The 17712-nt window shown below is 40.1% G+C and overlaps 1 protein-coding gene across 1 annotated transcript in view; it reads right to left on the reverse strand.

Moving 5' to 3' along the window:
* Positions 1-11196: 11196 nt before the first annotated feature.
* Positions 11197-17712, reverse strand: part of PREP (prolyl endopeptidase) — a 107433-nt gene continuing 100917 nt past the window's right edge. Inside the window, exons 14-15 of the mRNA XM_054061942.1 lie at positions 16477-16633; positions 11197-14588 (exon numbers count right to left, since the gene is read on the reverse strand). Of these exons, the coding sequence (XP_053917917.1) occupies positions 14294-14588; positions 16477-16633 (452 nt within the window). The 3' untranslated portion in view covers positions 11197-14293. The remainder of the gene's footprint in view (positions 14589-16476; positions 16634-17712) is intronic.

A 17712-nucleotide genomic window follows, 5' to 3' on the forward strand; every position in this document is an offset into this window, starting at 1 on the left:
GATGCTCAAGGGCATCTGAAATGCCACTAGATACCTGTATGTGGGCAACTGAACTGCCCCCCTAATGACACGACTGAACTGGTATTTCTTAGCGATCACAGATGAGCTCACCTGACACAGGGCCGTGTGGGACGTAATAGGTTACTTTTCTAAAGATTTTTTTAAAATGTATCTTTAGTTTTCTTGCAAGGCACAGAGCTATAAAGCACACACACTTCCCAGCTGAATTACTTTTGAAGGGTCCCTAGCAGCCTTCATGTAGTCCCCATTCTCTGTTTTATCTATCCATAATTCTACCTTTTCTTATTCCCACTTTCACCCTTCTATTTATGAAAGAAACAGTGTTGAAAACACTCTGGAGAAGTGTAAATCATTGTAGCTTGCTTGAATTTGGTGAAGTAAGGAGAGTGTGTATCAGGAAAGGATTTTTTCTTTTCATCTCCAGCTGTCATGGATTCCTCCAGTTCTCTTTGCTACCATATCCCAGAGGTGAAAAACTGTATGCTGAAACAATATTGTGTAGTTTATTCAATAGTAGTTTATTGTGTAGGTTAAGAATGATCTGTTTATTAGAAACCATAGATTTCTTATCAGCCATTTATTAGGCTTAAAGATTTTGCAAAAAAATTGCATTTTCTCTGTGATATTTTGATTAATTATGATGTGTCATGAGAATTAGTCTGTGTCTTCCACAGAACATACTCCCATATTACATGAAAGAAAGAGTTAGAGGGCAGTAATGGATGTGATATCTAAGAGTAACTGCACTGATGCGGAAAAATATTCTTTGCGTAACAGGCATCACAGCCTTTAAGACATCAATTTTTGGGGCACATAAAATACAAGATCACTTTTCCCTTTCAGTATAATGGAATCTTGTCAGGAATTATTATGGACAATTTTTCTTTTTCAGGTTTTAGCACATTGCTGAAGAAACGGAATTCTTTCCTTACGACAAAGACAATATTTCACTATGCATGAAAATAACACTAAGATTGGCCAAATCTGCAAAAGACATTGTTAACAGAGCTGACAACAGCAATTCATCTTAACTTTCTTTTTTTCAGTGCTGGCAAACTGAAAGATATTTTCTGTTTCCTTCTGAAGATATGTCTATGAAATTCATTGTAGCACTATGGTAAGGGGGCAAGAATGAACTAAAAATGAGATGGTATAACCTGAATTGTCTGAAAGGATTAAGAGAAATCTTCCAATAGGGTCATAACTTTGTCTTGAGCCTCTTTAAACTGAGCTTGGTGCCCACTTGGCTTCCAGTAATGTTACTGAGAAATGCAACGGGACAGTAACAGCATCCCATTGCCTGTTTTACTGCTGGAATTACCTCTGCCTTTTCCTGCACGTCTGTGGTATCCACAGCATCACTGCAGTTTCTGATAGGAAAGGTGGCCCTTCCTTGACAAGGTCATGTGGCCACTGGTGGCAAGTGTCACTGGTGAGAGGTGACGTATCCAGACCCTGGACATGATGCCTAACACAGCAAGAAATCATGTGTGACCCATGATTTTTTACTACCTTTCAGACTCCTTCTTGCAGGCTGGTGTTTCACCTGCTGCCTTTGTCTGAGACAGTGAGGAAAAGAGAAACAAAGGCATCCAAAAGGAGGGAAAGAAGAAATCCCACTGCTCCTGTGATGTGGATCCATTGCACAAAGTTGCTGAAGGGGGGTCAAAGCTAGTTCTCATTCACTGGGCAGAAGTATTTGAAGAGGAGGCTTACAACTGGGAAGAAACATGCAGCCAAATAGAATTTAGGAAGACTGGACTTTCATAGCTGCAAATTCAACAGGGGACACATGGAGAAGTCTTTTAATCCAGCAAAACGCTTGCTGCAGTAAAAATAATAATCAAGAGGTCACTGATTATGAATGGAGGCTGAGAAATATTCTCCCCAAGTGCTACTTTGAACACTGGCAGGAATTTTGTGTGACAGTGATTAGTGATGTTGCACATTATCTCCTGTTGAGAGCTTATACTTCTTAGCAGCAATCTAGTAGAAAAAAATAGACGATCAGAAGCGGGACTGATCTTGTAGAATTACAAAATTAAAGATGGAAACATACCTAAAAAATCTCACATGAGTTTACAAAGGCTTTAGAAAAACCTTGGAAGTCTTGTGGTAATGTAGGATTGTTCAGTGCAGGAAGGACTGTGAAGGGCAACAACAGGAGAAACAGGACCCCGTATTTTAGGAACACAGTGATGTGTTCATGACAAATACAGTGAACTGTTGGAAAAGAGACTCACAAAATGTAGGCAAAGTAGAGTAATTTTCAAATTGCTTCTCTTTTGGGATAGATGTGCTTCATGGTTTTTTTTTCCTGGACAAATGACATTTTCTTCAATTAAAAATGAATTTGGGGACATGCATTTCAGTGGAGGGGAAAAGAAATAATGTTGAACCCAGTATTTCTGAGTTTGGCCAGAAAACTGAAAGCCATGTTTTGTACAAGTGGCCCTGAAAATGGGAGATAAAGGGCAGAAACCAAGAGTGCACTGGCATAGATGTTAGCATCTATAGCACAGTCAGGTAAGTTAGAAGAGAGGAGGAAAAAGAATGAAACAAAATCAGATTAATTAAGTGCCAGTTGTCAAATGAGTGCATAATTAAGTACGAGTAGAGCAAAAGATGTAGGTGTTTAAAGGCATTTCTAGTAATAAAAGCTGTCATCAAAACCTTGGTTCTGTGTTGTTCAGAAAACAAAGAGTTGAGGGAACTCCTTGATTAGAGCTTGCATGAAACTAAGTGGCAAGGTACCAGTTATGCGTAGGTATTTAAATAACCCTTTGCACAGAACCATCCCTGAGCATTTTACCTTTTTTCTTTCTTTCAAAACATTGTGCTTTGTAACTTTCCCAAAGGCCAACAAAGCCATCTCAGATCATCACAGGAGATGAAGAAACATAAGAAATGATGATAGAAATGCAAGTACTTTGGTTGAAAAATCTTATCAGTGGTGGGGTGTCACATTCAAAGAAAATCTGAACTTACTCTTTATAATCTTACTCCTTTTCAAATGTTAAATGGCTTCAGTCAATGGCTTCTGCTATGGCTCTTTTGTCTGGCAGAGATGGCAAGGGTTGAAAAGGATTTTAAGAATGAAGTATTTCCATTTTACAACCTCTTTCTCGCTTTTCTCCCACTATTTCTCTAGTCTGAATAATCCTCAGGATGTGTCATCGAGACTTGAGAATGCTCATACTTTTTTAACTTTGCATTTCAACAGCAGATTTTACATAAATCTGATCGGAGGAGGTTGTCTGCATTTGTGTGGTATGAAATACCTCCATTGACCTCTGCACTGTCACCTACCTTCTGTGCTTTCTTCTACAAATTCTGCAGGCCTTTTCCCTAAGTTTCAGCTATCACAGAAGACTGCAAGGGTTTTTTAGCATGCACTATGCCTTTTTTTTTTTTTCTTTCAGATTCTGCTAAGCACCCAACCCCAATGACATCTTGTATCAGGCAGTGCTGTAGTTTAATCATACATTGTGTGAAACTGTTCTCCTTCACTGATTGTAAAATCTCTGCCTCTATTTTATTTTAATGTCTTTTTGTTTCTAGAGGAAATGCAGATTCAGTATCAAATTTACCATCTCTACAGCGTTTATTGTCAATATATCTTTCATACCATCCTGTTTCACTTTTCTCTGAATGAAAAATTCCTAATTTTTTAGTTTTTCCTAACAGGTATCTGACCCACTGGTTCTCATATGCACTTTCCTATTTTGCTCCATCTTCTCAATGTAGAACCAATGCAGTTCAATGCCAGATTTCAGAGGAGGCTTAATACCTTCAGTATCTCTCCTCTTCTTGATCAGTGCTGGGGGTTTAGGACTGTTTTTCTACATTTTTGTTTGTTTAATTCTAAATGTATACGTGGATATGTTTTTACTGGATAGTGAATAGATCAGATTAGGACATCCTAGGGCTTGAAGTTAGGAAGCATGGCAGGGTGTTAGGCTGCCACTTTTCTAATGCTGAGCCTCCCCTGGGCCAGGGCTGAGAGGGAGCTGCTATTTCAGGAAAGCCTACAAGTTTACAGTTGGACTTGATGATCTTCAAGGTCTTTTCCAACCTAAAAAGTTCTATGAATCTGTGACTCCCCAGGCTGAATTGCTGGCATGGGGCCAGCTGGGGAGTATCCAGGGGACAGGACGCAGCTACCCAGCCTCCTCCCCATGGCACAGACACCCCTCCAGCCATCCCCTAGTGCATGCTCTTGCGTACCCCATCACTGAGGTTGTCTGTGATAATAAATGACCTGGAAAAAAAGCCAAACTTACACAAAGTGCTTTAGCCGGCAACTTCAAGGAACAATATGGAGATGCACAAGAGGTGGCAGCAGTCTGTAGGGACAGCTTGCCCTGATGAAATAACAAAGGAATGGAAAAAACAACAGGAGCTGAACCAGAGCTAGTTCCAGCTAGAGGAGATAGTTAAAGAGACCAGGGGGAAGTTCAGAGCAGCAGTACGTCTGGGGTGTCCAGTGGTGCTGACTCCTTGTTAACCAGGGACACCCCATCGTTGCAGAAGCACCTGGAGAGAAGGTTTGTCAGAACCAAAACAAATGTTTGAGAAGTGTTTCTTTAAAAGATGACAGCTGGAGTTAGCAGCAGATGGTGAAAGCACAGTGAAAGTAGAGATTAAAACCAGAGGGCAGAATGGGAATTTTAACGCTGGTACCAAACATTCCAGATGGGTGAGATTCAGTTGTCTGTGGAAAATAAGTATGCTGTCTCAAGTCCCTGTAGCATCCCAGAAACAACATTTGAGTGAAGCATAGTCCTTTGGAGGACCACGCATGTGGGAACCACATGTCACCCTGGGAGAACAGCTCATCTTCAGAAACTGGCTTGAGGGATTTCTGAATTTCTAGTAAGTGATCTGGAACAAAGCGGAGAAAATTAAGCAAAGCCCCAAGGAAAGGTCTCTGTGTATGTGTGCTAGCCTGCAGCTTGTTTGCTTTTGCCGTGAGCTTTGTAGCGATTCCTACATGCTGAAGCTCTAGGTAATTCAAGGAGCAGACAAGGTTAAAACAGCAAGAAGAGCAAAGAATGAAAAATGAGCAGTGGTAGTGTGATTAGGAAAGATAAGAACACCTTGTGGAGCTCCAAGTGGGTAAAGAAAACAAGATATTCTTGTAACGTGTAGTACAGTGCAGAGAGAATGGATGGTAGAATGAGAAGAATGCTGCTGCTGCTGCTGTAAGATATGGGCTTACAGATGGATTTGTGTCAGACAGGCTCTAGATGTTAAAGTGTGAAAGTGTGGTTCAGAAATCTCTGTCCATTCATTGCTTCACTCCAGAAATGTTTTTTGCGTGGGACAGAAAGCTCTCTTGGTAGCTAGAGGTCTCTTGCGCCCAAGCTCTGATCTAAACTGGACTTCACCTTTGTGTTGAATGACACTCCTTGGTTATTCAGTGGCAGGATCAAGCTCCTGCATGCCTTTTCTCCTGCTGGCCTCATGCTTTACAGCACAGCAGAACAGATCAAACAAATGAACTGGCGGCAGAATTTTGGTAAGTTCTGGAGAAGTTGGGGGTTCCCAGCTCCCTTGCCTTAGCTGCCATTGCTGGTCCGAGGGGTGTGCTTGCTCACTGCATCTCCCTTCAGTTATCTATAGGTCTGTGGAGGTCCTAAGGTTGGCAAGCCAAGGAGACCAGCTCCAGTTTTTGGTTGTAAAGAGGAAGACTTCTGGGAAGCTGGCTTCTAGGCAAAACTGGTGTTTTCGACAAAATTTATGCTGGAGATAAGGATGACATGCTCTCCCAAAGGCTTGCACAAAAGAGTGATTATCTTCCCTAGACACCTGTTGTCATCCTGAATACTAGAGAAAACACGCAACTGAGATGAATATGCTAATAATCTCGAAAAAGAACAAAAAGCTTTGAGTGCAGGAAATGTTTATACTTCAAGAAGAGAAAGGTCATCCCTGTGATCTGACAGAATTCAGGCCCTCTGTCGAGGCAGGGCGGGTGATCCTAGAGACCTCATGCTCCAAATATATTTCCCGAGTTCCTATGTAAGCCCATTTTCCTCCACAGCCAAGACCTGTGTCAAGCGTTGGCATTGCTCTGGCACATGTACAGACAGCACAATCCTTCCACAAGCTGGTGCATTAGACTGGATGATGGCAGAGGTAATAAATACAGCAGCAGCAGCTGCTCTCCTTCCAGCCTTGGCAGACAGGGCTGCAGCACCAGCAGCCCTTCACTGTGGAGTCCTCCTTGGGCCCTGTGTTGTGGAGGCAGGCACGAGCCTCCCATCACTTCCACCTTGCACAGTGTTCTATGCTGTTCAGAGGTTTGCTGGCATGGTGTCACCGAGCTGCCTGCTGCAGGGAGGCATAAATTGTGTTTGTGAGGGACCATGCGTCCCTGGTCCTGCGAGACCCTCTGAATTTCACCATAGCAGACAGGCAAAAATTATTGACACCACACTTTTGCCTCAGGGTTGGTGTCAGCTGGAAGAGTCTGGCCACAAAGCAGAGAAAAAAAAGGCTTTTTTTTTTTCCCCCCCAGAATGATTTATCACTAGCTGTTTGAGTCTGACCAGATGTCTGCGATGCTGGAAGCTGTCTTGAGGAAGAGGGATTTATTTATTTAAAGTGGTACAAAACTTTTCACAATGGGCCGTGGCCATTAAAGACAGGCCCAAGTCAGGAGCTGCACGGCACAGCCTTCAGCTGCCCGGATGAACAAACTCACCTACGTGTGTGTATAGCCTGAGCAGATCCTTCCTCCTTCCCCATTACTCAAAGAAACACTCACCTCTGAAATGAAGAATTTCAGGGCTCAGAAGGAAAAAAAAAATAAATAAGAGTGACCTAACCCTGTAATTTAGTACTTACTGGGAAATGGCATATCCCTGGAATTCACATTAGCCCATATTGGTATTTTATAGTTACCTCATGGGATAAAACAGCAAAACAGTTGTGGATGCTGGCACCAGGGCCGAGAACATCTCTATGGAGAGTAAGGTGATGTTGTGCTCTGCCTGGATCACGACTCCTGCATTTATGATTGCAGCGTGGCATTGTCCAGTCAGGGAAGGTTCACAGGGTCACCGAACCCTTCCATCTCCTATCCCTTGGGAGGGTCCCAGCCACGAGGCTGCTGCTGTGCTTGAAAAGGGAAGGAAGGAAGGAAACGATACGATTCACAAGGAGCTCTGTCCTGGCCGATTGTCTGTTAAACATGCTCTGAAAATGGCTGTTGAATCACATCCCCAAAGATACTAAATTAGAGCAAGCAGTTGGTACCAGGCCTCAAGTGAGATACTGAGTTATCCGAACCAAGTAAACTGAGCCCAGACAGAGGTCTTACTAAAAGCCCCAAGAAGATGACACAGTCAAGTGGAGTTGCCTCAGACTAATTCTGGCATGGGATTCAAATGCCAGTTAAGTTGGATGTATCAATACCTAACTTTAGGAGCTAGGCTTTCCCAAAGACATGACAAAATTCAGCAAGGTGTCTGCCAGACCTCTGTAAGAGCAGAGGGAAAGTAAACCTAGATCTCAAACTGGGATTCAGAGTAGCTATCAAGTTAAGCACTAAGACACAGGAGACATGACCCAAGCATGTGAGGCACCTGAAGACCTGGAGCCTGGCAGCACCCAGAACACCACCACCTACAGGGATGTCTGAATACCCCGTTCTCTCCCTGGGAGAGGGTCCAATGCCTGCTGCTGACAAGTCCTGCTGCAATGGGTGTCTCGCCCTCCCCAGATACTCTGAGGGACTGCAGAGGCCACAACACCCCTCTGTAGTCAATGCTCTGATGGATACTCCCTTGCATCTAATTAGAACAGTAAAGCAGAAATCAGTGCACATTGGTGCCAAACCCTGATGAGCTGAAAGCATGTTTTCCAGAATGCCTTTCCAGGTGATAGCTACCATCAGGTGATTCTTCCTCTGACCCAGAGTTGCCGGCCCAGGTTGGCAGAACAGGCTGCCTGATTCTTACCAAAGGGAAAAAGCATCAAAATTAACTAAAGCTCTCAAAAAGCTCTGATGAAATGGTCTCAATAAGGTTTCTGATTCATTAGCTGGAAGTAATTTTGTGACTTTGACACTCCTCCCCCTCAACCGACTTCCTCTGGCAAGCACAAAGGCCTTGGAAAGCTCCACCAGGCAGGAAGAATGGGCAGCAGTCCCACGGCAGCAAACTGTTTAATGACTGGGTTGTTGTGCGAGTGACTATCATCTGTGAGAGGAGGATGTTTTCCAGTTTGTCCCTGGCAGCTAGTGGTAGAGGATAACCACACTGTGAATACATGGACTTCCAAGAACTTTTGGTTTTGGCATGAGTGCTCTTGCAAGGATCAGATTTGGATCTGCACTTCTTCGAAGCTCAAGGAGGTCTGAGTATGTCAGGAAAAGTCATCCCTTTAATATCAAAATACATCCAGAGGTTTGTTTATGTACAGTCAACAATAGCGGTTTCCCAAGCTTTGCAATTTACGGGCAGTGATCGTGAATCTTTATTTCACTTTTCTACTGTAATGCAAAGTTTTCACAGTATTTGTGTCTACCTACTGAAATGCAAGATTGACGGTAAACCATAAAAGAGCTGAAGCTTGGGTCCCTAGCAATGGTTTATAGATCTACAGTTTTATGCCAAATCTGTACTGATGATGAAAATACCATTTTCATACAGAGCATCTTTAAACCAAAACTGAAAAGCAATTTCAGGAGCAGAATGTTAATTATTAACTTTAAACATATAAAGTGGGAAGTACTAAACAGCTTGGCTAAACTACCGAAATAGGTATCTGCACATACCTATATTCCAAAACTTGTTCTACTACAGCAGAGCTTTCTCTGCAATATAAAAACCACCAGAAAACATCATATTCTGTTGAGAAATGCCACTATTTCATTTGAAATAATCAGAAGACACTAAGTATTGTTTATCTTCTCCTATTACAGTTTCAAAGGATTCTGAATAGTGAAATGCCTGAGCCTTTTATTCAGTCTTTTTCCCCCAGGAAGGAAACAACAGTCCATGTTACAGCACTTTGTCACTTGCTGTCAAAATTACATGTTGCTTTGCACACCAGGAAACAGCCTAGAAGCATAAAACAACACAGAAAGCAGTTTTTCAGCAGCTAAGCATTTTCATCTGAACTTCTAAAAAATTGCATTAGCTGGTGTATAACTAATGAGTAAATTCCTCTGTTATTTAGTACGCTCACTGCTAGTTGGCAAAGCAAACAATTTTTTTGCTGTTTCTCTTGTCTTCTGACACTTTCAAAGTCACAGAGGAGAAGAGAATATATTTGATGGCATCACTGAAATGCAATATATCTTAATGTTCATCTGTTCCTTTGCTGAAGATATGTCAGAGGTTAAGTACAGCTCTTCACAGGGAAAGAAAAGCAGCATGAAAGTGATGGTGCTAAGAACTAAATGGAATTAACCACCTGTGAGTCCAGGTGCCCCTGCCGAACTAAGGTATTTCATACAGCTCAACCGACAGCTGTTTGTAGCTTCGCTGTGTGCAATCCTACATTACAAACACAACCTTGTTTCCTAAACCCAGGAAATTCCACCCCCTCCTCCCTGTTTCTGTGGGCATGCTGCAAAACAGGATGCTTATTTTGGAACCTATACAGTGAATGTTCATCCAGCCTCCTGAAGTCCTGAAAGGGCCAGATCAATTTGAATGCTAGAAAATCAAGCCCTTTCTATTGTTTTTCTTTGGATTATTTCCCCTACAGTCTGACAATGATGCTTAGATGAAAATGACAGATAACATTCGGGCCTAATATTTCCCTGTTTAGATTATAGACAAATGTAACTACAAATGTAACTATCAATCAAATACCTACCTAGTACTCAAGTTAGTTACAACAGCATGCATGCCCCCACTTTAAGGGGTTCAAGAACAATGCCTTCCTTTGTGCACATACAAGGCCTGAGAAGCTCTGAACATAGTGCACATGCACAAACTGTAGTTTTCTGAACAGCACCTGGCAGGTTAGAGAAATCACATTTGCAGAGGTATCATCCATCCATTGACTCCAGCTCTTGTGCTGCATCTGCTGCTGAAGCTAGAAATGTTTAATGAAAATCACCACAAATTCACCCTTGCTTAAGTTTGTGCATTAAACTTACCCTGCTGTGGGAAAGGGAATGAGTACCAAGTTGATTCTTTGCCTTTGTTAGTCCTGCTAGCAAGGCAGAGAAGTATGTACAGAACAGAGGTTCTCACTGACACGTTATTGCTCAGCTTAGGTTTTAGATGTTGAATTTTCAGTTAATCTTCTTATGGAAAATTAGGAGAAATGGCCAAGCCATGGTCCTTTCTATTGCAGATTTTGTTTTATTCATGCAGATGCCTATGGCTAGTCCAGCTTCCACTGAGGGACTCCATCACTGGGATTTCTCTGCCATGAATAAATGGAAGACATGAAATTATTCAGAAATGGCTATTTAGGAATAATGTTATCTTGAGGACACACTTTGGTTATCTTCAGACTTAAGAATTGGGAGGCTATTCCACCTCCCCCTCCTCCAAGTGTAAGGGGAAAAAAAAAGCCAGAGGGACGCTTTTTCTTTTTCCTGGCATGCAGTAATTGTAAGGCAGAAGTAATTAAAAGAACATACGGAGAAATGAATAAAGTTGCCAAACCTGGCTGTTCAAACAGCATGAACTATCCAAATCCTTGATGGTCTGCACAAAGAGGCAATTGCACAAAAGCTGTCTACTAAAGGTTTTCAATGCAGAAGAGCTTGGCAGGAAACTCTGTGGTTGTTTATTAGCTTGGCTTAGAAGTCACTCCCTCAGCCCTCCCCTGTAAATCCTACTCGGCCTGGAAAACCCTTTCATACGAGAGGCTGTCAGGAAGACTATAAGCAAATCCTTATGCAACCCTGAGGGGCTACCTCAGGCTAAAAATAAATAAGTGACCTGACAACATAGACATCTGAAAGCTGTTGCCTGCCACATCGAATCCAAAAGTACTGCTGCTCATGTTTCTGCTTTCCTACAGACAGATGGCAAACCAGGGTCAGGTCAAGAAAATCCTGGTGAAATAGAAGTCCTAGGTGCCAGGAAGAGGCGCCTCCAAACTCTGTATGAGTGTCCTTCTTCCAGCTGCCCTTCTTCCATCCCTAAATCTTGCTAGTTACATTGCTGGAGAGGGTGCAGCATCTATCTGAAGTCAGTGTTTTGGTTTAGTTTTTGGGTTTTTTTTTCCCCTGCTACCAGAATGTAAATTAACTCTGATGCAAAGGAATTAAAATATCTTTTTCTGTGAAGAATATGAAGACTCTCAGGTTTTAAAATTATTTCTGACCTTTTTCACATAAATCAATTCTGTTGCAGATGTATTCTCATAGGAGCAAAGACAACTAAGGTAGCTTTACATTAGTTGTGAAGAGTACCAGAAGGAGCAATATGTAAAAAGTTCATTTATTTCCACTTAAAACCAGATTTTGGTTCATGTAACATAAGCCTCTTACAGCACTTTAAAGATTTTTCTCATTTTGATCTTGGCACAAAACATTGGTATCTGTTTATCTATAAAGAAATATGATTTTGAAAATGCAGAGAGTTGTCAGGAGGTTACCTTGCCCAGCTAGTGAATCTTGCTTCACATACTGGGAATAAACGATACAACATAGGCAGCTGCTTCATAAAATAGCATTTCCACTGCAGAGAAAAGAAGTTAACCTTGAAAACAGAGATTTCATTAGATTTTATACAGCAGGAATGGTTTGGCTCCAGGACTACTTAATCCAAATCCTGAAAGTTTAAAGCCCCCTATATTACAAGAGCATTACTTGCTCAGAGTTAATTACAGATTTCAGTTGGAGCATGACCCTTTCGGCACCAAAAGGAACAACTCAGCTAGTAGGACACTCTGCAACAACACTTTTTTGGCACCTGAATCTTGGACTTGGCATAGCCGATTGATTAAAACATCGACATTGAGACCTTATTACAGAAACACAATGTTCTCCCAATAGAGATCCCAACATTCTACAAACTTCTTTGTGAGTGGTGTCTTGGGCAAGCCAGTTCCACCTTTAATACTATTGATTGCCACTCAGAGAGAAATCTTAGTTTCCAAACTCATACCATTACAGGTTATTTGCCCTGATACTGAGCCATTCAGGCAACTCGGCTTCAGCAGAAGGCTTCAGGAGGAAAATGATTTTTAACCTGTGCCAGAAGTTTTGTGTTTGAGCAGCTGGAGAACCAGGAAAAGCATTTTTAGGAACAAAGACCTGAAGAGATGATTGAGGTGGCAGTGCTCAAACCTTTGCAATTCAATGCACCAACACAATTCAGCTCTACTTCACAAACACCTGAGGACCACGTTTTCCACACACCCTACACAGCAAAGCTATCTTCTTGGAGGCGAAGATCTCCTCTCATGATGATATGGTAACATTCAGCAACAGGCCAGATGCAGCAACTGGGAGGTGTTACAAGTGGAGATGGCACTGCTTTATGTGCTGTGCTTCTGCTGTACAAGCAAGCTGTTCTAAATTCCCAGACGATCATGGAAAGCTGTTCACATATCACTGGGAGAAAGGAGATGCTAAACCTAAACCCTGTTTTCACAGCCCAGAGGGAAAAAAAAACCCAAACCCAAGCTCTCCCTCAACTCCCTAATGTGATTGTTTAATTCAATGTGGTGATCAGAATGCATCAGTCCATTAAATTATGTGGTAGGACTGTAAAGTCCATGGATCACAAATGAACGCCAGATCCCATGCGAGTTTTAGGTGTGGTATTTCACAGGAAAGCAGAAATCTTTTTATTTGTTCCCTCCTAACATCAAATTATGCATAATAAGGCTTGGGAAGGATGATCCATCTTGGATTGCAGAGGGATCAGCAGAAGCCCCAGAGCATGAGAGAAATACAGAGTGAGTCTGGTGCAAATTTATCTTAATTTTGCTGCTGTTTACAGCAGTCTACTCCACTTTTAAACACCATTCCCTCATCTTCCTCAGCTTAGATGCTGTTTCCTTTCAGATTAAACTCCTGAGCTTACAGTTAAAATACAGGCCTTAGGGTCTAAGGATGACTATAATTACAAGCACTACTCTGAAGAATTCATCAGTTCACCCAAAAGCGGGAAGCAGCAGTGTTTTACTTGAGGGGCAACAACACTGATAATAGTTGGTAGAATACTGCTTTCCTATGTAAAATTAAACACTAATTGCTGCAGTGTATCAGAGTTTATACAGCTAGCAGGCAAATACTCACACTTTCTTTATATCTCTACAGCCTACATAGAAATACATGAAAAGGCCATTCAAATACTGTGCCTGTGTCAAATCATTAGGGAGTCTAACTATGAGCTCTTGTTCTGCAGCCGGAACATAGGTTATATATGTACGTTCAGATTTCAGTTTATTAAAGAACATTCTGTCAAAGGCATCAGGAAAAGCTGAACCTGAACAATCTGGACAAAGCTGTGGTTTGGGGTTATTGGTTTTTTTTGCTGTTACTATTTTGTTTCTAAACCAGTACCTGGACTACTCTTCAGAAACAGCTAGAGAGCTAACAGCAGAAGGGTTGTTGGAGAGTATCTTTATAGCTCGGCTGAGATTACAGAAGAATTCTTCAAGTTTTCTAGCCTCCAATTTTCTCTTCTGTGTGGAAGTAAATAACAGAAGATAAAACTGGTGACATTTTGACGTCTCTTTGGAAAGATAGAACAATTTGGCAACATCATGATTATAGATTGCAAAACATATATGAACCACACGTAATACAAGCTTTCAATAATACCTGATTTAATTACCCAGATTACTGTCTCTTCAGTATTTCATGGTTGTGGCTGAACACCTTCAATTTACGTTCTTAAATAAGTTACTGTGTAAATAAAGTGTGCTCAGTGTTCTTGTATCTGGACTGTACTTACATTTAATTACAGATTATCTGGATAAGTTTATAGGTACAAAATACATTAAAACTGTTTAAAAGTTTTAATGTTTTACATTAAAATTGTTTAAGCTCAACTAGCACTAACTCTGGAATCTAAATGATCACAACAGCACTGACAGTAGCTCAGCTATTTATTTGAACATGCTTTTCAAAATGTACTTTGGAACACAGTAGAAAAGAAATTAAAAGAAAAACCAAACAGAGGGAAGCACAAAAGATCAAAACTCCATAGCAGGTTGGAGCAATAAAATATTAAACTGCAGTTCTTAAATCTAAGTACTACACCAAGTAGTAGTCTGATTGGTCTTAAATGGTGTTAAAGCCCTTGTTTTCTACGAGAGACAGTAATAAGCATTTCGCCTATTCAATCCAATCAAGATTTAGGCATCGTGCTATAAAAGCAAACATATCTGACACTTCTTCTATAACTTTAGCAGTCGGCTTTCCTGATCCATGCCCAGCCTTGGTGTCAATATGGATGAGAAGTGGATTGGTTTGTTTACGGCTTCGGCCCACAACATGTTGCAGAGTAGCAATAAACTTAAGTGAATGCAGAGGGACCACACGATCATCATGGTCTGCTGTGAAAAGCAGCGTAGAGGGATACTGGATGCCATCTTCTTCTGGTAGTTTGACATTGTGAAGTGGAGAGTACCTGAGAAAGAGCACAAAAATGTTTACATATTTTTTCCTCAGGGCCCAACAGGAAGGCCTTCTCATACTGAATTTGTTGCAGTGGCATTCGATAGCACTCAAAATACTACAGTTCCTAATTGCATAAATCACAATTGCACTACTGGCAACTGATAATATGGTAGTGGCCACTGATCTCTGACTCTCAAATGTGAAACAAGTAGCCTCTAGCATTAGAAATTAAACAAAACAGTAAGTCACAAAGGATTCCATCCAACCATTTCATACTTCATTCAGACAAAATTATATCTAGGACAATTGTTACATTCCTTAAATTAAGGGCAGGGCACTATTTGTTCCCTCTGTCAGTGACAGGAAATAGAGAAAGAAATTTTGCTTTCCTTTTGAATGAATATCGCACTTGAAGGATTATCCAAATGTAAGTCCAAATTACGTTTAACAACACATGCGATATTTGAATATCTAACCTAACAGATTCCTGGCTTTCTCATATTCATCTAAAGAACAGTGCAAGAGAATCTGCAGCCTATGATTGTTTGGAAAAGAAGTGAAATGATAGCCACTAAATGTCACTCTATTTGCCTTATATATTTTTTTGGTATTTGTAAAGGCAACGTCTAAGCTACATTACACATATATCTTCCTACATTTGATAAGCAATTGCCATATTGTTGAGAAGGAGGCAAAGTAATACTTCAAGTATTGCCATAAAAGATGTTTCTAAAATTATGTGTTGAGAGTTTTTGTGTTAAGCAGATGTTTAACTAGGCATAGAGTGACTCCTTCCTACAAATGCATTTCTACTAATCAGAAAATGAATTTAAAACCTTGCTTCTACTTTACCTCTTCAGAATATCTGAATTAACAGATGTACAGGCAAGTTTAAGTGTCCAAAATCATGAAGATTACTTAGATAATACATTAAATATTAACTGTTATAAAAATGATCCAAGTTATCTATTGATAAAGATGAATTATTAAATCTATTGGTTTGTGAACTATATTTACAAAAACATGTTTGCCACTGAGAGCTTAGACAACAGAGGTTTTGAAACAGTTTAATTACAGTGGGCCCAACTGACCATCTAGTGTTTGGACTAGACATCGATTAATTTTTTTTTAATAAATACTTTAGATCAAATTAGATCTCTATGTACTTGTAGCTCACAACTTTTTAATATCTGAATACTCAATTAAATTTCAAACCAGCCAAATTGTTTAGTAAATCTGAAGCATTCTCCTGGAATGTCAATCTTCATTATTAAAGGAATACTAATGCAATAACAGAAGACAAGGTTCTAGAAAAATATTTTAAAATTCTGGTACTTATTCTAACACACTTATTATTAGTCATATCCAATGAGCAGATCATTGCTGTTCTCACACAGCTGTCTCTCTCGTCTGCTTTTTTAATTTTTTTTGTTTAATAATCTTTCCAGTCCTCTCAGCAAGGAGTTAAGAAATGAATTAATATCCTGTTATGGTCTACTGCCATTCAATACCTAAAAATAAATCCCATCCACAATCTATATAATACAATTCACAATGATGACTGTCTCTTCCCCATCATTAAAAATACAATTTATGTAGTGGTTCACTTGAGAATTTTCTGTTTTGACAGCCTAAAGGAGTCATTATTCAGAAACAAAACCTTATGAGCTATTAAAGCTGCTAGTAGAACAAGGTGTTTCAAAATATGACCAGTTCACTCAACAGGGCTTTGAACACCGTCTTCATGGAAAACCGACTTGTAAGTAAACACTGAACTCCCCAAATCCAGTGTGGGAAAGGATAATGTAATTCCTGGAATAGATATTGATCACAACAACCTGAAACTGTTGAGTGGAACATGCATTTTAACAACCACAGAAGTATTTAAAGGCACTTACTTGCACAGCCATTCAAACTGTTCTTTACAGTCAGAGCAACCGTAGTCAGTGGTCCAAGCATGACCAATGGTGTACTTGTGGAACTTGAGCATGTCCATCACTCCCACTTGGGCAATAGCACAACCAAATAGGTCGGGGCGCTGATTAGCACAGGCAGCTTCAACAGGAAAACAACTCTATTAGCATTCATATCTTCAAGAATTAAATTCAGTAGTGAAACGTCCACTGCCAAGCTAATGAAAGACCAACTTCCAAAAAGCTGTCTGTTATAACTCAAAGGTGTTTTTTTTTTTAAGTAAATGTAAAAATGTAGCATTAAAACAATGTGAGAAGAAGTATGATTTATCTTATAGTACCTGGCACCAAAAAGCATCAGTATTAATTATCTGATATAAACATAATTGCACTGGGACAAGACTTTCAGTGACTATGAAGACAAACAGACTTAAGCAAAACTGAAAGCAAATACACAAATGGATAAAAATGACTCCCAAAGATGGTATGTTCAAAAAAGCATAAGTTATTTCCCTGTTCTTAAGGCACCAAGTATGCTGTTCTTTTAAAACTGCCTTCCAAACTAGCAAATTTGGTTTAAAGGAGAAATGCACTTTTAAAACATGTAAGCTTTTGGACTACTGAATTGAAGCTTCCTAAATCATTCACTGCCTAAACTTTCAATATTAGTATCAACAAATAAAGGGGCATTAAGAAGCAAAAGCCCTCCATTTACTGATGAAAGCTTTTTTCCCACAATTACTATGTAAACCCATTTGAAAAGGTTTTTGATAAAAGCAGACTACTACAAAATCAAAGGAATAACCTCAGTTTAATAGAGCAAACTGCAGTTGTATTTTTGGGTTTTATGATTTCCATCTTCCTACTACTGGAAGGGACAATTTCTTTAAGAATGATGCTTGTCTCATCTTTCAAAACTAACCACAGTAGGCTCATCTAGCTCTGTGTTCAGTTTTTTAGTGTGGCAACTGGGAGAAGCTTTGGGAAAAGACATTAAACAAATACTAGGAGATATTTTGTACATATTATTAAGTTTTGAACTATCTGATTAGGTTTTCACCGAGTTGGAATTATGTCCAGCCATCCTGTTAAACAGCTATCAAAACATATATCCTCTGTAAATACATCTATAAAAATATATTTGTAAGATGGAAATTCAGCATGTAAAATTCTTCCATATATGTTAGCTATTAATTTTTGATTTCAATTGGTTTGCCCACT

The sequence above is a fragment of the Cuculus canorus genome, chromosome 3 (assembly GCF_017976375.1).
Source record: "Cuculus canorus isolate bCucCan1 chromosome 3, bCucCan1.pri, whole genome shotgun sequence".
NCBI classification, from domain to species: domain Eukaryota; kingdom Metazoa; phylum Chordata; class Aves; order Cuculiformes; family Cuculidae; genus Cuculus; species Cuculus canorus.